The 21,156-nt window shown below is 35.0% G+C and overlaps 2 protein-coding genes across 13 annotated transcripts in view; one reads left to right on the top strand and one right to left on the bottom strand.

Moving 5' to 3' along the window:
- MARCHF7 (membrane associated ring-CH-type finger 7) overlaps nt 1-13,931 on the top strand; it is a 51,540-nt gene extending 37,609 nt beyond the window's left edge. For 7 of the 12 annotated variants that reach the window (XM_072811237.1, XM_072811231.1, XM_072811238.1 and 4 more), the window contains 5 exons: nt 19-188; nt 5,613-5,722; nt 8,408-8,521; nt 10,105-10,153; nt 12,548-13,931. In XM_072811237.1, coding sequence (XP_072667338.1) covers nt 19-188; nt 5,613-5,722; nt 8,408-8,521; nt 10,105-10,153; nt 12,548-12,606 — 502 coding nt within the window. In that variant the 3' untranslated portion in view covers nt 12,607-13,931. Of the gene's footprint in view, nt 1-18; nt 189-5,612; nt 5,746-8,407; nt 8,522-10,104; nt 10,154-12,171; nt 12,197-12,547 lie in introns of all 12 variants that reach the window. The other 5 variants (XM_072811235.1, XM_072811234.1, XM_072811230.1 and 2 more) reach the window with 4 other exon arrangements.
- Nucleotides 13,932-16,343: 2,412 nt separating this feature from the next.
- LY75 (lymphocyte antigen 75) overlaps nt 16,344-21,156 on the bottom strand; it is a 124,555-nt gene continuing 119,742 nt past the window's right edge. The window contains exon 39 of the mRNA XM_072811228.1: nt 16,344-16,845. Within this exon, the coding sequence (XP_072667329.1) occupies nt 16,643-16,845 (203 nt within the window). The 3' untranslated portion in view covers nt 16,344-16,642. The remainder of the gene's footprint in view (nt 16,846-21,156) is intronic.

The following is a 21,156-nucleotide window of genomic DNA, read 5'->3' as shown; positions in this document are numbered from 1 at the left end:
TTCCTTCCTTTTTTCTAGCCTCCTTTTAGAGGATTCTGAAGAAGAAGAAGGTGACTTATGTAGGATTTGTCAGATGGCCGCTGCATCGTCATCTAATTTACTGATAGAGCCATGCAAGTGCACAGGAAGTTTGCAGTATGTCCACCAAGAATGTATGAAAAAGTGGCTACAGGCCAAAATTAACTCCGGTGAGATTTACGTTTTTATGTATTTTGTTTTCACAGGTTTTCCAAGAGATGTATGTACAAATGCATTTTAGTTAGCAAATCTGATTATAAATTGTCCAATTTATACTTATCAAAAGTATGTTGATTTTTGAAGCAAAAGCATTAAAGCACATTCGTTGGTGTTACATAAATTTAATTTATCAGAGTATTTTTTATATTTCATTAATCCAACAAACTACTTTTTCATATGTGTATAACTATAATTGATTATCACAGTTGATCCTTATATCATGTAAGATCCTTTTGAATTGAAGAAATAATACCTACAATTTACCAGCTATGTCAGTGTCCTTGAGAAATAATGTTTTTAATGCTGTTGTGCAGTAATGATAAAGTTACTGTAGGGATAAATTGTTCATTGAGTACCCATTAGGGAGCCATTCACAGTTGTAGATGTGGAAGCTAGAGTGGTAAACAAGACAGACAAGGCACTTGCATTTGTGCTGGTGTTGCGTGTTAAAGGAATGCCTTGTTGAGGTGAAGATATTTAAACTGAACAGAGGAGCTAACTATTCTAAAATGAGAGCAAGAGCATTCCAACTGAGGAAACATCGAATGTGAAAACTTTAAGGTGGTATGACAAGTGTGTTTGAGGAACTGAATGAAATGCAGTGTCACAGGAGTATAATTAGGGCAAGGAGAGGATGATACAGTTAAGATGAGAGAGGAGAGAGATTAGCAGAGGTTAGCTTATTTAAGACTTTTTAAACTAATGTCTAAAGTTTAGGTCTAAACTTACTTGTCTAAGTGTGATGGGAAGCTAGTGAAAGGTAGGGGAGTAAAATGATTTTATTTTGGCTGCTCTGTGGAGAGTGGGTTTTAGGGTGACAAGAGTAAAGGCAGGGAATCTATCCAGGAATCTGTATTATAAGAGATGGTGTGGTAAAAATGGATGGATTCTGTTATGTTTGGGAGGTAGAAAGAATAATGAAAGGAGTTCATATTTTTTACTTTGAGCAACTAAATAAATGGTGAGATCATTTACTCAAAAGAAGAGTGTGGGGCAGGAAATAATTCTGTTTTAAACATACTATAAACAGCTTACTAAAGAAGCCTTTAAGAATGTCACCTAGGCACTTAGACAAGCCTGGTGTTTCAGGAGGTGCTGAAAGTTACATTTGGGGAATTAGAGCACATAAATAATTTCATTAAGCTGTGGGATTAAATAAGGTCCCTAGAGCAAGAATAGGTATCAGAGGTATGAGGCCAGGACAGAGCTGCTCTGGGGCACCCAGCATTTAGTGGGAACAGAGGATATTTGAGGATCAGCCTCAATCTGGTAGTAAGAAAAAAGAAAATGCAGTGTTGTGTAAGCCAAAAGAAAGTGTTCTAAAGAGGGTATGGTCAGGGCAGCCCTGGTGGCTCAGCGGTTTAGCGCCACCTTCAGCCCAGGATGTGATCCTAGAGATACAGGATCGAGTCCCACATCGGGCTCCCTGCATGGAGCCTACTTCTCCCTCTGCCTCTCTTTCTCTTTCTCTCTCTCTCTCTCTCTCTCTCTCTGTATTCTAATGAATAAATAAATAAAATTAAAAAAAAAAGAGGGTATGGTCAACCCTGTCAAGTACTGCAAAGAGAGAAGAACAAAGAAATGGCATTTGGTAGCATGAATGTCCTGTCCTTCAGTTTTTGTGGAGTGGTGGAATCATGAGCATAATTAATGGGACTGAGAGAAAACAAGGCAGTGGAAACAGCCACATAGATCCTTCTTTCAATAAGCTTTACTGGGGTTTTGTTTTGTTTTAGTTTCAGTTTTGTTTTAAGATTTTATTTATTCATGAGAGACACAGAGAGGCAGAGCTATAGTCAGAGGGAGAAGCAGGCTTCTTGCAGGGATGGAACTTGATCCCAGGACCCTGGGATCAGCCCCTGAGCCAAAAACCGACTTAACCACTGAGCCACCCACGCATTCCAATAAGCTTTACTGTTAAGGAGATTGGTGATGAGGGGGAGAAATTGCGGACTAAAATGGAGTCATGGGACATGTTTTTGTTTTAAAGTGGGATTTTAGGACATGTTTTGTTTTTAAGACCTGTTTTTATTTTAATAAGAGATACAGTGGAAGAAGAAGATACACGAAAAGGAAAGGGAAAGGTGGAATCCAGAACGCAAGTTTTATCCTATTTTTAATAGGAAAAAAATTACTTTAGAAAGCTGGTGTTGATATGGATGTTGGTTAGTCTGTTGCTTTGATGAGAAGATGCCTGCTTGAATTCCTGCATAATTGCTTGTTTTCTTAATAAAAGGAGGTAGGGTGTTTAGGACAGGTTAAGAGATTTTGATGTGTAGGGAAAATAATACTTAAAAGATGTTTTTAGTACCTCTTGGAGGTACTAGTGTCCATAAAAATCTGTGGTATGAAGATGATTTAAAAGTAAGACGTATATATATTTTTAGAAACCATTTTCAGAGATGGTTGGATATAGACATGGATTTGAGTTTGCTGGGTTTGGGATCTTTGCCAGGCAAATATGATGAAAGGAGTTAAGAATATTCATAAGGACATAGTTGTGGTGACCGTGGAAATTAATTATCCAGGAATTGGATAGTAAGAAAGCGGCAGGGTTAGTGTCTTTGAGTCTCATTGATACTTAAGAGAATTGCCAGAGTAGATGAACTGGAATGATGAGAAGTTGTAGGTACAATGGAGAAAATGTCTAAAATATAGACTTAGGTGTTGTGTAATAAACTATGATAACAAAGTCAAGGATATGACCATAGTGGTTGGCTGGGGTGGGGAAGGGTAATACTTAGAAGCATGGATGTAGAGGAAGTCAGAATGAAAAATGTGTGTAGATATTGAAATAGCCAAGAAGTAAATTGGTAAAGTTAGAAAGCTAGGTGCTAAAGTTATTAATGAAAGAAAAGGGACTTAACCAGTTTCAATAGCAATAGATATGGGCATTATTTATTTCTACTTCTTGGTCCTGAGGTACAAGGGGTTGTGAGAAAAAATGGCTACAGAAAAGTATCAGTCTAGAGGGGCACTTCAACTAGGCATGAAGTTGAAGAGATGAATCAAAAAAGAGACCGGTTATGAGAGAAATGTAATTGTTAGACCATGAGTACCAGAGGACATAGTGAAAGTGACTAGTAGGGTGAGAAGGTGGGAAATTAGATTGGTTTAATTAATGTACACAATTGTATGAGATTGACGGTCTGGTAATAGTTGGTGACATAGGAATATCATTTGTGATTTATAATGGCATTAATATAATTTTAATAATCTTTTGGAAGAATTGGGTAACCTGTTGAAGCTGGACATTATGAGGCTCCTAGGAAAATTTGTGTGTAGCTAGGTAGCAAAAGCCTCCTTGGGTTAGGGGGGTTATGTTTTGTTTTAAGGTAGTCTGATCCCAAAGCTGTAGGACAGATCCATTTCATCTGTAGCAGCTTTTTCTTAATTGTATGGTGTTATGACAGCCTCTTGGCTTTATGAGTCACTGCGTTGGGGCATTACTAAGATGAAATGAGTGTTCAGCATGGAAGCTGGTTCTTGATATTTAGTAAGGCCCAGGAATGTTAGCCATTACCAAAATAAAAAACATCGTGACTCGTCTTCTGATAATATTTGATAAACAGATAGTATTGTGTAGGTAGGAAAAACAGAGAGAATAGTGTGCTAAGAATACTGGCTTTTTGGAATTAGACGAACCTCTATTGGAATAATAACTCTTAACACTTAACTGGAGGATCTCCAGTTTTTTTAATGTTGGTTCTCAACCTTGGCTGCTAATCACCATTACCCATTAGAATTTTTAAAGATATAGATGCCTAAGTTTAGTTTTAGTCATTTTAAAGTAGTTTGGTAAATATTCAATTCGATGGGTCTTATCAATCTTACTTTGTAAGATACAGTCAAATGAATGTAAAGATCTCAAGAACTGAACTTCGCTGATAAATTTTCACAAGCCTTTCTCATATAAAGACCCATTTGGTAGAAGATTGATTCTGGTAGAGATTGATTTAAATATTTATTAAGCAGCTGCCACGTATGGACTGTTAAAATCTGCAAGACTCGCAGAGATGAGTAAAGCAAGTCTATAGACTTACAAGTTTAGGCAAATGCAGTTAGGGCTTACTGCACAAGATGGGGTATACATGGAAAAGAGTCCTGGACTAAACAATGTAGGGGATAAATGGACTTTTCCCAGCTGTATGACAGCTGTATGACATTTTTTAAAGGTTGTTCTATAAGTCACTTAATTCCTAGAAGAGAAAAAATGTATCCCTAAGATGTGAAAGGATTTGTACTAAATGATCTATCTTCAAGGTCCATATTTTGTAACTGTGCTTTTCCTGCTTCTGAATCAGAAAGTCATTTTAAGTAACCAATAACAGAATGCATATAGGCTAGAAGGAGCTTCCCCCCCCTTTAATTGTGATAAACTATATATAATGTGAAATTTTCCTTTTGACCATTATTAAGTATACAAAGCAGTGCTATTGAGTTGTATCCACTTGGAAAATTTTATTATCACCTGAAACAAAACTATCCATTAAGCAGGACAACCACCACCACCACCTCTCCCCAATCCCTGGTAATTTACTATTTCTCTGTATTTGCCTGTTGTACATATTTCATATAAATAGAGTCATATATTATTTGTCCTTTTTGTATCTGCTTTATTTTACTTAACATAATATTTTCAAGGTTTATCCATGTTGTAGCATATATCAGCATTTTATTCCTTTTATGGCTGAAAGGGGCTGTTTTTATCCAGACAAAGGTAGATTCCTTTTTTTCCCCTCCTCACTTACAGGGAAGGCACATTTCTTAGAGCACAGAAGGTCTTAGGTATTTATTGTTGTATCAAAGAAACTGGCCTGGGTATAGGTAACTCATTGGGATACTACATTATTCAAAATTGTTTTCATAGCATCTTGCTAAGGTACTTGAAGTAGGAAGTACAGATGACGTCCCACTGTCAGCTTCCCACCATCAGGAATGTGGGGATGTACGTGCATATCTGGGAGGCAAAAAAAAAAAATCCTGAAATAGTAGGCCTAGGGTGTAGGCCCAAACACCATTGCTTAGGACTTAACAAGCACATTAGTGTTACCATTTGCTATTTTAGGAGACATTACTGGTTTATAGAAGTAAGGCAATCTTCCTTTCTCCCTTTTGATTTTCTATGTTCTAAGCTTAAAACTTTACAAGGAGGGGCCCCTGGGTGGCTCAGTCTGTTAATTGTTTGCCTCCAGCTCTGGTCAGGCTTCCTGCTTAGTGGGGAGTCTGCTTCTCCTCTTCTTCTCCCTCCCCCTCCCTCCCGCCCCCCTGCTCAAGTGCACTGTCTCTCTCAAGTAAATGAAATCTTAAACTTTACAACGAAAACTGTTTTGTGGAGACCTAGCAGAACTAAGCTTTACTTCTAATTTTACCAGGTTCTTCATTAGAGGCTGTAACCACCTGTGAACTCTGTAAAGAGAAGTTGCAGCTTAACCTGGAGGATTTTGATATTCATGAACTACATAGAGCTCATGCAAATGAACAAGTTAGTATATTTTGCCTAATTTGGTAAGTGTCTATTCTATGCTTAAAGGACAACTCTTGAAGAAAAGATTAAATCATGGTCAGAAAACCTGCATTGAAATAATAATAGTAATGTTTTTAATATATTTTTCTGTTATTACATTAGTTATTGTATGATTTTGTAGTTTTTTCATTATTTTACCCCTAACTTTTTAAAGCAAAAGGCAAATAACCAAGTCACAGATTCTAAGGTAAAATATATGCTTTCTAAATTAACCTGGAAACAATAATGGTTTAGGAAGTTGGTCCTAAAGTAGACCTGCCATTCTTCCTCTCCAGAGCGGTCTCGATCGTGAAAGCCTCTTAGTACTGGAAAATAGTTGAAACAGCAGTCCCCAGATCTGCATCCTAGTTCTGTATTTTTTAGTCTAGGAATAATTTTTTACATGCCTATCTGACATCCCTCCCCACCCCCCATTCTTCCTCCTGTTTGGTTCCCTCTGTCCTCTCCACTACCCCCCATTCTGCTTCCACCTTCATTTTGAAGGAGTTAGCTTACATGAAATAATTTATTCCAAGTTCACATTGTTTCTTTTCCTTTAGTGTACTGTATCCTACAGTAGTGCTGTTACTTATATAATGAATAATGTTGGGATTTCTCTAATCATATTAAGATTTTATATCATATTTTCCTCTCGTTTCTCAGATTTTTTGTATTGATCACTACTCTCCACCCCACACCCCCATTGATTTGATCACTCATTTTTCTTAAAGCTTACAGTTCAGTATTTTTTCCTCTTTAAAGGAAAATTTAGGGCAGTGGGAATACGTTGAAACAGATTACAAGGATGATTCTAGGGCCATACTATCCAAGCGTGGTTAGCATATTTGTGGTAAAAAGAGAGATGATGGTCAGAGAATGCATGAATGCTTTATTTTTATTTTTTTTTTTAAGATTTTGTTTATTCATAGAGACACACAGACAGAGGGGCAGAGACACAGACAGAGGGAGAAGCAGGCTCCAGGCAGGAAGCCTGATGTGGGACTCGATCCCGGGTCTCCAGGATCACACCCCAGGCTGCAGGCAGCGCTAAACCGCACGCCACTGGGGCTGCCCACATGAATGCTTTAAAAACACTTTTTAAATGAAGGAGTAATGGACAACTGCCCCCCCCCCTTTACCTAACATAACCATTTTAAGATGAACAACTTATTGGTACTAATACATTTGCAGTGTTGTGCAACCGTCACCTCCATCTAATTCCAGGACATTTTCATCTCTAAAAGAAAATCCTGTACCCATTAATCAGTTGCTCCCTATTCCCCCCTTCTCTCGGCAACTACCAATTTGTGTTCTGTCTCTATGGGTTATCTATTCTGGATATACTTCATATAAATGAAAACATGCAGTATATGATCTTTTGTGGACACTCTTCACTTTTTAAATATGGGAATGTGGATATCCTTTAAAAATCTGATTAAGACCAGGGACACTCCTTACAGAATACACATAGACACAAAATCTGTATATAATTTTATGGATTCCCAGATCTCTCGAAGCAAATTGATTACATCCAAGTTAAGAGTTGATCCATTGAATGAAACATTAGGCAGTTGCTGTAGTACAGATGCTACCCTAATGCTAATTACTGATTTATTCTTTAATGGAAGAGTATGCCAAAAGGTACTCCAAACCACTTTCAGTAAGGAATTGTCTTAAATTCTTACGGAGTTTCTCTAGACAGCTGGATGTTGGTATTTTAAAGAATAGGGAGAAAGAATATGGAGGGGTGGAATAATGGAAAGATTTTTGTTTTTGTTTTCTCAAAATTAGAGTAGATGTCAAAGGATGGTTTTCTCCTGCCCTTTCTTCGTAGGTGCTCCACCATGACTTTTGAAGGTGGTTTTTGGCTTTTCAATACCTACGAATGTTTTTATTATTCTTCAAGGATTTTAATGACCCTCTTAAATAATTTAGAGGTGTTAGGAAATACTAGATAGAGTCATTATAAAAGTGACACTCTTGATTAAGCTTCCTGGCTGTAGTATCTTTGTTCTTTGTGAATCGTGGATTCTACTGGCCTGACAACTACCCTTATTTTAAATGATTAGTTTTAATACAGTTTATTTTTTCATTATCCAGTGCCTTCATCTTTTTCAGTGTGATAACCATTAAACTTTTTTAAATCTTCTATAAACAAGATTTCCTTTTAAGTTAAAAATAAGCAGTTATTGAAGTATTTAAAGAAACTTTTAATCAATTTGAAATTTGTTGAGTTTTCTGAAGAATCTGTAACCAATAACTTGCTCAATTTGGTATTAACATACAATATAAAAAAAAGAACATACAATATAGTTCTTATCTTGAGATAAGTTAATTATCAAAGAATGATATAATTTACATAGTTTGTTGTGCAACAGTTACAGATTAGATTTTTAGTACCACTATATTCATGATTTCTATTCTTAGCTTTAAAACAACAGAACAGCTTTGAACCAAAGAACTGTCTTTACCTACTGCAAATTTCCATGCAGATGATACCACAAAGTTACTTTTCTTTTTTAATAGATAGTACTGTATCTCTTCTTAGGAACTGGATATAAATACATTTCCTCTAGTTTATCAATATACTGAGAGTATCAATCTCATTGTACTAATTTTTCGTTGTCCATATTTTTCTTTTTTTCGATTGCTTCCCTGTTGAAGGCTGAGTATGAGTTTATCAGCTCTGGTCTCTACCTAGTTGTGTTATTGCACTTGTGCGAACAAAGCTTTTCTGATATGATGGGAAATACAAATGAACCAAGCACACGTGTCCGAGTAAGTAATATTGGAGTGGGGGATGGAGAGAGGGTGCGATGCTGCAAGTGTTTGCTTTGGAAAGCACATTTTTTTATATGTTCACATTCTGTTTTCTTTGGGGAGGTTTTATATTAAAATGTATCTTAACAAAAAACAAAAAAAAATAAAATGTATCTTAAAAATAAAGATATTGTAGATTTAATAGAAATTGCTGTCTTCCTTCTGTATCAAACAGCCTAATTCTTTCATAAAGCTATTTTTAAAAGAGTAATATTCTAGCTCTTAAAGGTAACTGGAATGTGTTTCAGTGAAAAACAGGGATGGAATTGAAAACACCTAGGGGAAATGCTCATTTTAATTTGGGAGGGAAAATCCCAGTCATTGTTATAACTTAGAAACCTGACATTGAAACTGAACTCCAAAAACCAAGAGTATGGGAAATTCAATTTCATTTGTTACTATCCTACAAAAGATTACCAGTGTACTAGAATGAATAAATAATTTAAGCATTCATATTACAAACTACTTAAGATATGGACTATTGTGTGTTTGCTGTGTCCACTCTTAACCTTTGAGCTAGCTATCTTAAGATGCTCATAAGTAAAATGATACTACTTACCTCAGCGTACCATAGGAAATTTATACTCTGCTCCCTTGCCCATTTTGTGTGGCAAGGGCTAGGGTCTACATCTCAGTATGGTAGTGTTGTGAACACTTCATATCTTGTAACGTGTTCATAAACTTATACTTCAGACTATTTTTTAAATAAATGTTCACTCTGATAAAAATAGAGCCAAGTTTCTGATAAGGTGTAATATTCCCATTTTATTTTGAAAATTATCAAATAACCAACATATATACCGCTGCTGAGTTGGTTAAAAAAATTTTTTTTCTGTAATTATCATGTGAACGTTATTCCTGTGAGTCATTTGACAGACTATCATTATTGAGAGAGAAGAGAATAGGCTATCACCAGGATTCAGAATTTTGAGCAAAGATCTCTTGACTTCTAAGTACTTTAGGAATAGAGTAGAATCTAAATTTAGTAAATGCCATAAATTGATTTCTTAAAAGGTGACTTTTCAAAATGAATAAACCTTATATAATGCATATAGTAAGATTTGTTTAATTCATGCCTTTGTAAAAGGTACAAATTCTTAAAGTGGAAGTCTTTACTGAATTTACTTCTGGAGCTGTGAAGTTTAGGCAGGAAAATATTGATTATTCATGTTTTGTTTTTTTTTTAATTGATCACTAAAAGTGAATTCGTGTCCGAGTTGTAATTGTTTTAATTTTTTTCTCCACAATTTTTGAAGTGTTGTATTTATTCAAGAAGACAGAATGCCATTAGATAAAATTATTTAATTGTATCTGTTTTCAGTTTCTACATGACCATTTATATAATGATTATATATATATATACATTTAAAAGATAATATCCTAAGCTTGTAATTTTTGATGTGGGGGTAGAACGACCCCTTTTTAAAGGCTTAAAATGGTGTTTGACTTTTTAAAGTAGAAATGAATCTCCTATACTGATTCTCTTTTTAGATCCATTTGCAACATTTAAACTACTATATTTCTTTCTGCATTGTTTCTAGTTTATTAACCTTGCAAGAACTCTTCAGGCACATATGGAAGATCTCGAAAGTAGGTGGAATTTCCCCTTCCCAGACTTGTTGAATTTACTTTTGCAATTGAAACCCAGAGAGCAAAATCTGTTATATACTCTTTCTACCAAGTTAGAACTTCATTGACAGGCTTAATAATATCAAAATAATTGATTTGGGAAAGATGGGTTGGGCAAGTGGCAGTTTTTTTTTAAAGCGTATTTTTTTTTTTTTAAATAGTGTATTTTAAGCTTCATATAGAAGGATGTATTTTAACTAGTGTTTTATTTTAAATAAAATTTTACCTTTGAACCCTTAGTTTTAAAACTTTTAATCAAAAAAACATTTCCTGGTCAAACCATACTTCTAAATCTGTTAGATTTGTGTGTGTTTGAAATTTTACTGGCTATTCAGCTTTGTTAGATCATTAAAGGTTTTCCCTGGGTTTGTTTATAGTTCAGGAAAATAGGGATGAAAGATTCCTAATTCTGAGTCTATAACATAAGCCATAGTGTTTTTTTTGCTCCTTGTTAGGTCCTCATGGACCTTTAATAGGCAGCCAGCTCTGCCAGCAGCTCCCATCTCTTAGATCACGTTCCAGCATTAGGACTTCTGCCTGGGCTCCTATGTGAAGGCACTTAGTGCCCAAATCTTTACAGGCATCTGCAAGCTTAACCTCAGAGTCCTATAGCCTCCAGGGTGCTTCATATCAGGTGGGCACAGATATTGGTGGCTCCGAAACAGTTCCTGGGAATCCAAGATTACCCTACCTGTTGTACTTTTTCACTCAAAGCAACCAGCGCCCCATGATCAGATTCCATCACACTCTTTGTTTTAAAATATATATTCTCCACTTGTATCTGCTATACTCCTCTTCAGAACACTTGGAGTGTTATCTGTAGTGTGCAAATTTTGAAAGGATTAGAGGTACAACCAGATAATGCATTTTCACATTTTAGTATGTGTGAAATGGTATATAAAGGAGTCAGGGGTATATAAAATGGGAATTCTTTTGATGTAAATCTTGTATTACCTTTTATACCTTCTTAGTTCAGATCCCTTATGTTGCCTAAGACAAAGATCTTTTTGATAAATTATCATTTATACTTTGCCAGATGTGATGATAGTAAGTTGTTTCAGTGTATGTTTTCCCCAGATTGCTTGTTTTGTTTTAAACTAAGATTCTCGTTTAGAATTTAGTTTCCTAAACATAGCAATGTCTGTTCCCAGTATGTGAGAAACACGGAGGTGATATAATACCCAAAGTCAGCTGAGAGTGAAAGATATGGGTGCTGCAAGTTTGTCTATAAGTATCAGAATTTTCATATGTTCTGAAAGTTGTTTCTGACTGAATTTTCTTCTCAAATAGAAAACATGAGAAGTTCCCTGAAAAGCTGTTTTCTTAGTTTGATATTTCTCCATGATAAGCATAAAACTTAATCATATGATTTACTCATTCATGAGCTAAGTATATGCTTTATACCATTTATTAAAAATGGACTTGAGATTTCTAATAAATAGACTGAAATATAGAAACTTAAGTTTCATCCACACATATAACATAAATTTTTTGTTAATTCAATTTGTTGGTTCTTAAATACTGGGTCCAGTGTTAATACAAGAAGAGTATACATTTAACCTTTCTGCCCTTGATAAAAGGGGAAATACTGACAGGGTGTTCATTTTGGCGTACTTCCATTTTCTTCAACACAGAACAGCTTATAGAATACATGTTCTTTACTTACGTCCTTCCTATAGACATTCCTGGATGTTAATTTGAAACTTCTAAGCTACTTTAATGACTTAAATAAATTGATGTCAGAAATACTGCACAAGTGAGATTTCTGACAGCGTGGAGGCATAGGAATAATCTCAACAAAAGGTTTTTATTGAATCCAATTATTTTAAATTAGGCTGTGTCTATATAAAGCTTTTTTGACTGAATAGAACTTTTTCTTGGCATTGTATAGACATAGCTTTGATGTAAATTGCAAGAACACCCATAACCTATTCTGTGTACATTTTTTTTCATTCTCATCGGATGCATCAAACATGCAGCGGTAATAAACCAGATTCTACTCAGGTGTGTGAGAGCACTTGCCTTAAGTTCATTTTTTCTCTAGTGTCTGTATCATTAGCTACTGTGAACGCAGATTGATCTCAGAAGCTTTTTAGAAGACTTTTCTGGAAGCACAGTTTTAAGCATTTTCATTTTTATAAAAACTAACGAAAAGGTGTGGGGGTGGGAACGTTGTGAATGGGCATCACCCACAGTCAAGCCACCCTAACCTTGTCATAACTTACCATTTTGACCAAACAGTGTACTAAATTGGGATTTTTATTTTACAAGTCATTGCTATTCTGGCTTCATATTTACACTTCCATTCTCATCCCCCTTAAAATCATTCTTGATCATCCTGTTTTCTTTCAACAGCTTCAGAGGATGATTCCGAAGAAGATGGAGACCATAACAGAACATTTGATATTGCCTAACTCCATATAAGACAAATGGATGATCTGTGAACAAGTGTTTATTAAAACTGGCAATTAAGTATGAATTAATTTTGTGGGGGAATGCCTATTGAATACATTGACTATATATATACATATGTGTGTGTGTAAAGTATGTGTGTGTATATATATACACACACACACACACATACAGATGTCCTATATGTATGTGTGTATGTGTGTGTGTGTATATATATATATATATTCATTCTCAAGTATTGCTGAATTAAAATTCTGCTGGACCTTTTAACATGGCCAGTCAATCTATTGTTTATAAACTGGTAATCAAAAGTATTTTTCTTTTAGGTGAGTGGGAAAGTGTTACTCTTGTTTTAAATACTTAAGCAATGCTGACAACTTTTTTGTGTTCTGATTACTGTAGTCATATTTATGAAAAAGGTTCATGTTTTAGTCTCTTGCTAGTTAAAAAAGTGGGACAAAATATGCTTTTGAAATAAAATGGCAAATGGCACCTAATTATTTTTCCTTTCAAAATGCCTTACATTGCAGTCTCATTTTCATAATCATTTGCTTCCAGTGTTTCTAAAAAAGCAATTGGGGAATAAGTTATGAAAGCATTATATTAGGTTTCCAAATTTAATATGAATTCTAAATTCACTTAGCAATAAAATCTAATTTTTAAAAAGTATATAAATATAAAATGTATAAATGATGGAAAAATTTTTGTACTGATTTGCAAAATGCAGATTATATTTGATAGGCCATAGTATGTAGATATTCCTTTTAGGAATATCCCAGCTGTAAAAAATATCAGAAATGCCCGTCAAATGCTATTTGGAAAAAAAAAATTACTGCAATCTCAAGTTATCGGAATATTTTTAAATCCCGCATTTAAAGTTTAAAACACTGGTTTTCAATGTTTTTTAGTGTTGTCACTTCTTTCTAGATAAATATGATACAAATAACCTGTTTGGATCCTGGTCGTTTTTAATTGTTCCTTGGTAATTCTGAGCATTCATTTAATGACTTAGTATTTTTCACTTATTTTTGGAGAACAGATAAACATTACCTATTCACCATGCAATAGATCTACACTGTGGTCATGAGTTGTGTATACTTTCATAACACTGTATATTTCCTCTGTCAACACCCTTGGATACACTTTTAAACACCTTCAGGTGGTTTCACATTAAATAAAGTCTTATGTTATGGCAACTAACTACATTTTCAGAAGCTAAATAGAAACCATGTAATTTCTCAAATGTGAATCAACAGTTTGCTCACATAGTTTGTTGGTCTTAATGTAAAAACCTTGGCTGGAAATAAAGTGCACACTGATTGATTTACTTTATAGTTTGAAATGTTTCCTTTTAAGTTGGTACTCAAAGTAGACCTCAAACCTTAGAGCCAAGAACTTTATTAAAAACTAAAATCCCATTTCATATAAAAATATAATGGTTTCTAAAATATTTTCTCAACTTACCAGTTACCTTTGCATTGCCTTAAAGAAAAAATACAAAATTAAAGGATTCCAGTTTCAGAATCTATTGTCTGGATCTTTAGGGATGCTTTGAGTTTGAAACATTTATACTTTTAATAGAACTTAGCATGAAAATTAAGTATCTTCTGCTTAACCCCCAAAACTTTTTATTTAAATAGAAAACATTTCATTTGTGTACAATTTATAGTTTTGTTATATTAATGCTTAATGACAGAGATCCACAATGGCTTGAGCTTTATAGTATTCTTGTAGTTCCTTAGCATGACTATTTCATACTTCAGTATTGTATAAGTTTCTGATATCCTTTAAATGTGAATTAGAGGGAATAAGGAAAGTCTTTTCATTGTTACTTTTAAGCTCTAAACAGAGACCATATGCTGCTCACTACAAAGAATGCAAGTTCCTAGGAAAATGCAGTTAAAATTAATACTGTTCTCTCGAGATACTTGCCAAACATAAGAATTTATATTGTCCTTAGTAGCTAGAACCAAGATGTTCAGGAAAGCAATTTATGCATTTTGAATGTAAACAGGCAAGCTTCTGTTACTGTTAATGTTAAAAATAAATAACATATTTGAATGATACAGTTAGCTGTTGACCACTGAATAGATACAAGGGCCTGTTACAGATACTCTGAAAGATGAAGAAAATTAAGATTTAACACTTCACTACCGGGGACCTTTAAGGACTTACTTGAAAAATGAAATCAAATATGGAAAATTAACTCAGTTTAAAGCAGCCATTTTGGAAGAGCTACTACTGGGTAGAAGTTACCAAAATGAACAGAAGAAAATTAGTTGTATGGGAGTTAAGTGGAAGGAGGTATTCTAGAGGACCACTGTCCAATAAAACTTTGTGATAATGCAAAGGGTCTAAAATTTGTTTTACCCAATAAGGTAGCTACTAACTAAAGGTGTTTTGAGCATTTGAAGTGTGCCTGGTGCACCTAAGGAACCGAACTTTGTTATATTTTATTTAAATAGCCACACGTAGCTTGGGCCTACCATAATGGACATTTTAGAAATTCGACTATTAGAGAAAGTTTTAAGGAAGGTTCTTAAAGGACTGGTAGGATTTGAATAGAAAAAGTAGGAAGGAATTCCAGTCTATTGTTCACTATGTGCACCACTGTTAATAGCTTATGAATAATAAAACAGATCATATCCAAGATCTCAGAAATTTAAAACTTAAGAGCACAGTTTTGTGTAATACAGCAGGTGTAACATCTGCTCGTCTGGTACCACATAGACACACTGTAGTCCTGTCATCACTTTGTAGTTTTTCCTGTGTCCATAAAGGACAGTGCCATCAATTGTGATGAAGGATGTTATTCATGGTGCCAGTGGAAACAGATGGCACAGGCTGGTACTTTGTTGCCATTGGTCAAGGCTGAGAGACCGTGTATCTCCCCACAAGATAATTGATAGCATGTGGGTTAGGGAGAGACATTACTTCCTTGAGCTTTCAAGTTTCTAAATACAATAAATATAATTTTATGTGAACTCTATATTTATCTTTTCATATTCTAAAGTTGTAAAGGATGCTGAGGGAAATCGCTCTTGCTTCAGCTTTCATTTTCATTTACCCCCAAAATGATTCTTTTCAACATTGTCTTGAAAGGTATATTACATTTACGTAAAACTTTGAGCATCACCACTACTGCAGTATGTAGTGTTTTTCCACAGTTTTTGCTTAGTTTTCATGTCATTAAATGATAGTTCATCAGTGGTTGGAGAGCATGCGATACCTTATGTAGGAACAGATCTGGTGGCAGGAGAAAAATCCTTGAAGGGACTCTGTGATAAAAGTGTTAAGCCTCATTGCCAGCCTCCTCCACACTTTCCTGGTATGGCTGTAATCTTCTTGTTTCAAAAAAATTTATAAAATTTCATTGAAGTTCTAACCATTTATGACCAGTGCAAAATACTATTTCTGGTCCAAAGTGATGTTCTAAAAGTAGTGAAATTGTATAATTATGTGGAATATGGGCTTGTTAAAGTCTGTAAAATGTGCTACATCTACTCAAAAATGAAGATAAAAATATTAAGAGGAATTATCTGCAACAGTAAATAGCATTGTGATATCTGAATGTACAGGACCTATTTAAAAGTTTTACTTCCCATATCTTGTTTATTAATAAAGGAGCAAGACTTAGAAACTGGTAAAGACCTGGTGATTGCTAAAACTACAGAGCGTTTTAATTCACCTTTAAACTACGGTGGTTCAACTAAATAGAAAGGAAGAGCAGTAGACTGGGTTTTTATTTTTATCTGTTTTACTTCGAGCTGTATGTAAACTTTTTCAAATGAAAAATGCATTTAGGGAGGTGGCTAAAACTACTAAATTGTATTTGTGATCATTTCTTTTTTTTTAAGTTCTTACAATGAATCTAAAGATAGGTTTTTCTTACAGTGATTCTCATGAGAATGATGAATTTTACTGGAATAAGGAAAAAAACATAAAAACTATAATTTTCATTATCAAGTTTTACATTAAAATCCTGCACAGGAAACACTGTCAAAGTATTTGACATCTGAAGCTGAGATTTCCAAAATCTTAGTCAAATTGAACAGTATACTCATTTTCTTCTGCAACCACCAAAACACAGTCATCGTTATAAGGTGATTGAGGTGCAGCTGAAAAAACTGTGGTGAAATCAGAATCCAAATTTCTTTTGTACAGGAACCAAACGATTGCTCCCAAAACTGTCAAAAGTACTGTGCTAGCAATCACCAGAGCGGATATTAAAATGTGGTTATCTGAAAAGGAAAAGACAAAATTATATATATATACACACACACACACACATCTATATGGAAATCACTTGCTCATTTGGCACTTAGAATACAAATACAGTTTTATCATTTGCCTATCTGGGGAAATAGGCAAATTGATTGTACATTGATTACACACTTATGATTTATGTTTCTTAGCTTGAACAGCTGTCATTTAAGATTTCAATTAAGTTTTACAATTTGCCACTCAGTCTACTGTAAGATCCTAAAATGGAAGTTACCCACACTTAGGATATACTGCAGTTCTGTTTGTCTCCTTTGGTTTTTACTTCCTGGTCTAAGACAATATATACTGTTCAAGACTAGTTGTCTTTAGATATTTGTTTATATTAATGAGGCTTATGGTTTGTTTTTTTTTTTCTTTAAAAATTTCTCTTGGTAGAGAGCAAGCAAGCACAAGCAGGGGGAGCAGCAGAGGGAGAAGCAGGCTCTCTGCTGAACAGGGAGGTGGACATGGGGCTCCCATCCTAGGACCCGGGGCTCATTACCTGAGCCGAAGGCAGACACTTAACTGACTGAGCCACCCAGGCACCTTGTTTTAATTTTTAAAAATTTATCCAAGTAACTGTGTATTCCTGAAGCAATTATATACATTCAGCTTTGCAGTTCTTGACTATTCAAAACCCTTTGTTATCTTTCGGTAAGTCCAGGGAAATTAACTCAGTTGGGGGGGGGGGGCAAAGTACTTGTATTATATTTAGCACCCAAAAGCATGTGAGAAAAATCTCAAAATTATTTTCTCTTTTAAAAAATGATAAAATGTAAAGCACAGCAAGGAAAATCTGGCTAAAAGTTAACTTGTTAAAGTGAAGGAGAGTCACTGATAAAATACAGGCTGCTTTAAAAAAATTAATATAGGAGGGGACACCTGGGTGGCTCAGCGGTTGAGCGTCTGCCTTCAGCTTGGTGTGGTCCCAGATCCCTGGGATCGAGTCCCATGTCAGGCTCCCTGCATGGAGCCTGCTTCTCCCTCTGCCTGTGTCTCTTAAATAATAGGAGGAATTAGGTAAATGGCCATAGCTGAATCCTCTCCTTTTTGGTCCTAAAATAAAAGTTTGTAGTCACAATTTGTTAATGTGTGGGTTGTATTCTTATTGGAGACCTTTAATGAAAAAAAAAATGGTATGTATTAAGAAAGCCAGGCACATAGTAGTTACATATATTTATGAAATATTTTTTAATGAATTTAGAGACCACTCTGGAATTTATAAAGATCAAGTGTTGCCAAATCTTCCAACTATTCCTGATAAAGGTTTTGAGAACCATCATAGCTTACCCACTGTTTCCTACATGTTTCAATCTTTATGAATCCTCCCTTCCCCCCCCCCAAGCACGCATGTGCAGAGCTTAAAATTCATAGTTCAAGATTTGTAACAAGTACTGTGCTCCTGTCTATTACTCACCCTGGATTCGGATTCCTGTTAACTTTTTTGTTTTTTTTTTTTGCTTCTATGCTTATAAATAACATGCTTACACAGCTTTTCTTGGTTCAGTTTTTTAATGCAAAATACATACAACAAAATGTAGCATCTTAACCAGTTTTGACAGTGTAGCATTAAGTACATTCAGGTTGTGCTGTGTCACCATTTATCCATAGAATTTTTCATCTTTCAACCCTGAGACTCTATATATTAATAACACCCCATTCATTCCTCCCTCCACTGATCCCCAACCATCATTCTATCCTATGAGGTCGACTACTCCAGTTACCTCATATAATTGGAATCCTAGTATTTGTCTTTTTGTGACCAGCTTATTTCACTTAGCACCTAATGTCTTCCAAGTTTGTGCATGTTGTAGGATGTGTCATTATTCCCTTTTTAAGGCTAAATAATGTTCCATGGTGTATATGTACACCATGTCTTGCTTATCCATTCATCCCCTCATGGACACTGGGTTGCAACTTCCACCTTGTGGTATTGTGAATAATGCTGCTCTGAACATGGGTGCACAAATCTCTGATAACCTCTTTTCACTTCCTTCGGGTCTATACCCAGATGCGGAGTTGCTGGATCATAGTACTAATATTTTTAGTTTTTTGAGAACCTACCATACTGTTGGTCTGTACCGCTTTACATTCCTACCAATAATGCACGTGTCCCATTTTCTCCATATCCTTGTCAACATTTGTTTTCTGTTTTGTTTTGAATGTTTTTGATAGCCAACCAAATGGCAATGAGGTGGTGCCTTCCTTGATTGAGGTGGGGTTTTTTGGTTGTTTTGTTTTTTAAACTACACCTAAAGTGGTGCTGGAACGCCCTATCCCAATGATCAAGAGCTACATACACAGCCAGCCACATGCCCCTTTGCTATTCTTTTCTTTATTACTTTCTAGAAGAGTGAGAACTTGGTTCTCCAATATCTACATGAACTCTCAAACACTCCTTTTCTCCTCTACCATCATAGTTACAGCAAGCCCCGAACTGAGAGAATATCCATTATACATGTGACAACTCCTATCCAGAATTTTTCATAACAAAAAACTATCAGGTGGGAAGGCAACCCAGTTAGAAATAAAAAACCTGAAGAGGCATATCACAAAAGAACACATTGAAATGGTAAGTGTGTAGAAGTGCTCAACATTATTCATCAGGGAAATTAAAATGACATAACATCTGAATGGTTAGAATCAGGTTGACTATTATGGGATGGATGTCTAGAGCAAATGAAACTTGCATATACTGCCAGTAGGAATTAATTCAAGCACTGAAAAATGTGATGGTTCTACTAAAGATAAACATATTAGCTACCCTATGACCTTTGCAATTCTACTTTTTGGAATATATTCTAGGAGAATGACAAAATAGGTCCAAATGAGAATGTTCATAGGCACCTCTTACCATATTAGTACCAAACTAGACATGACCCAAATATACATAACAAAAGATTGGGCAAATGGTGATATATTTATAAACTACGCAATAGTAGAATCAGTAGAATACCTACAGAACATGGATAAATCTTTTTAAAAATCCTGAGTAAAAGAAGCCAGTAGAATTATATTTTTGCTAACAACTCTTACCTATGGTGATAGAATTCAATAGTGATAAAATTCAATAGTGGCTAACTCTGGGATAGGTGGTGGTAGGGCTACAGGACATGAGGGAAATTTTTGGTGTAACATGTTCTGTATCCATTTGAGAGGTAGTTGGCCAGGTGTATACAGAAGAAACCATCAAACTATACACTTAGGTTTGTACATCTTGTACCTCAAAGAGATTAAATGGGACACCTGGGTGGCTCAGTTGGTTAAGTGTCTTGACTCTTGATTTCAGCTCAGGTTATGATCTCAGGGTTTTGAGATCAAGCCCCGTGTCTGGCTCCATGCTGACCATGGAGCCTGTTTAGGACTCAACCCTTCTCCTTCCCTTTGCCCCTCCCCTCCCTTGTGTGTATGTGCATGCACTCTCTTTAAAGAAAAAAACAAAAATTATACATACAACCAATTGGCAAAAATCTGTAAGTTTTATAAATTTCTGGGAATGCAAAATGGTACAATTCTTGTTAGTATATCAATCAAAGTTGTATATCCACTTTAAATCCATCTATAGAATCCAATCTTTAGATGAATTTGTGCAAGGTAGAGTCACTCATTGCAGCACTGCAATAGCAAATGTTTTGAAACAAGCTAAGAAGGGTCTGGAGCTGTTTAAATAGCTATGCCTATCCATACAATGGAAGAGTAATTCAGTTGTAAAAAAACGAAGTTCAATCTACAGGTAATGATACGGAGCAATATCTAGAGTATATTAGTGAATAAATGGGGCAAAATAAGTCCTATATCTCAGCTTGCTTATTTTGGCAAAAGAAACACAAGACGTTTAAAGAAGAAACTGAACTAGTGCCCAGTAAGGATATAGAATAGGGTAGATGGGAGCAAATGGGAAACAGACTTTTCAGCATTTGCCTTATAATTTTGCTTTTTGAGCCATGTTAATATATTTAATATATTACCTGTTCTTTAAAAAAAAAAGTACATTTAGTAAACCCTTATGACAGGTGCTTCATGAAATATAACTATGAGGCCAATTTTTTTTTTTTTAAATAAAAGACCATAGAATCACTGCCTACAAAAAAGTCAGTAGGAAAAATTTTTTGGTGTTTAAAAAAGTTCATACATAACTTGCAGTTATATTTAGAATGTCAAGTCTTATTACTGAGCCCTTTCTAAATTCTTTAAAAAGTTATTCTACTTTATGTTATACAATTAATTTTCATGGGTCTTTAGTAATATTTCAACATTAGAATCTTAATATGTTTTTACTTGTGGAAAAA

This window comes from Canis lupus, chromosome 34 (assembly GCF_048164855.1).
Source record: "Canis lupus baileyi chromosome 34, mCanLup2.hap1, whole genome shotgun sequence".
Lineage (NCBI taxonomy): Eukaryota > Metazoa > Chordata > Mammalia > Carnivora > Canidae > Canis > Canis lupus.
Note: the sequence above shows the minus strand (reverse complement) of the source record. Positions and strands in the feature narration are given on the sequence as shown.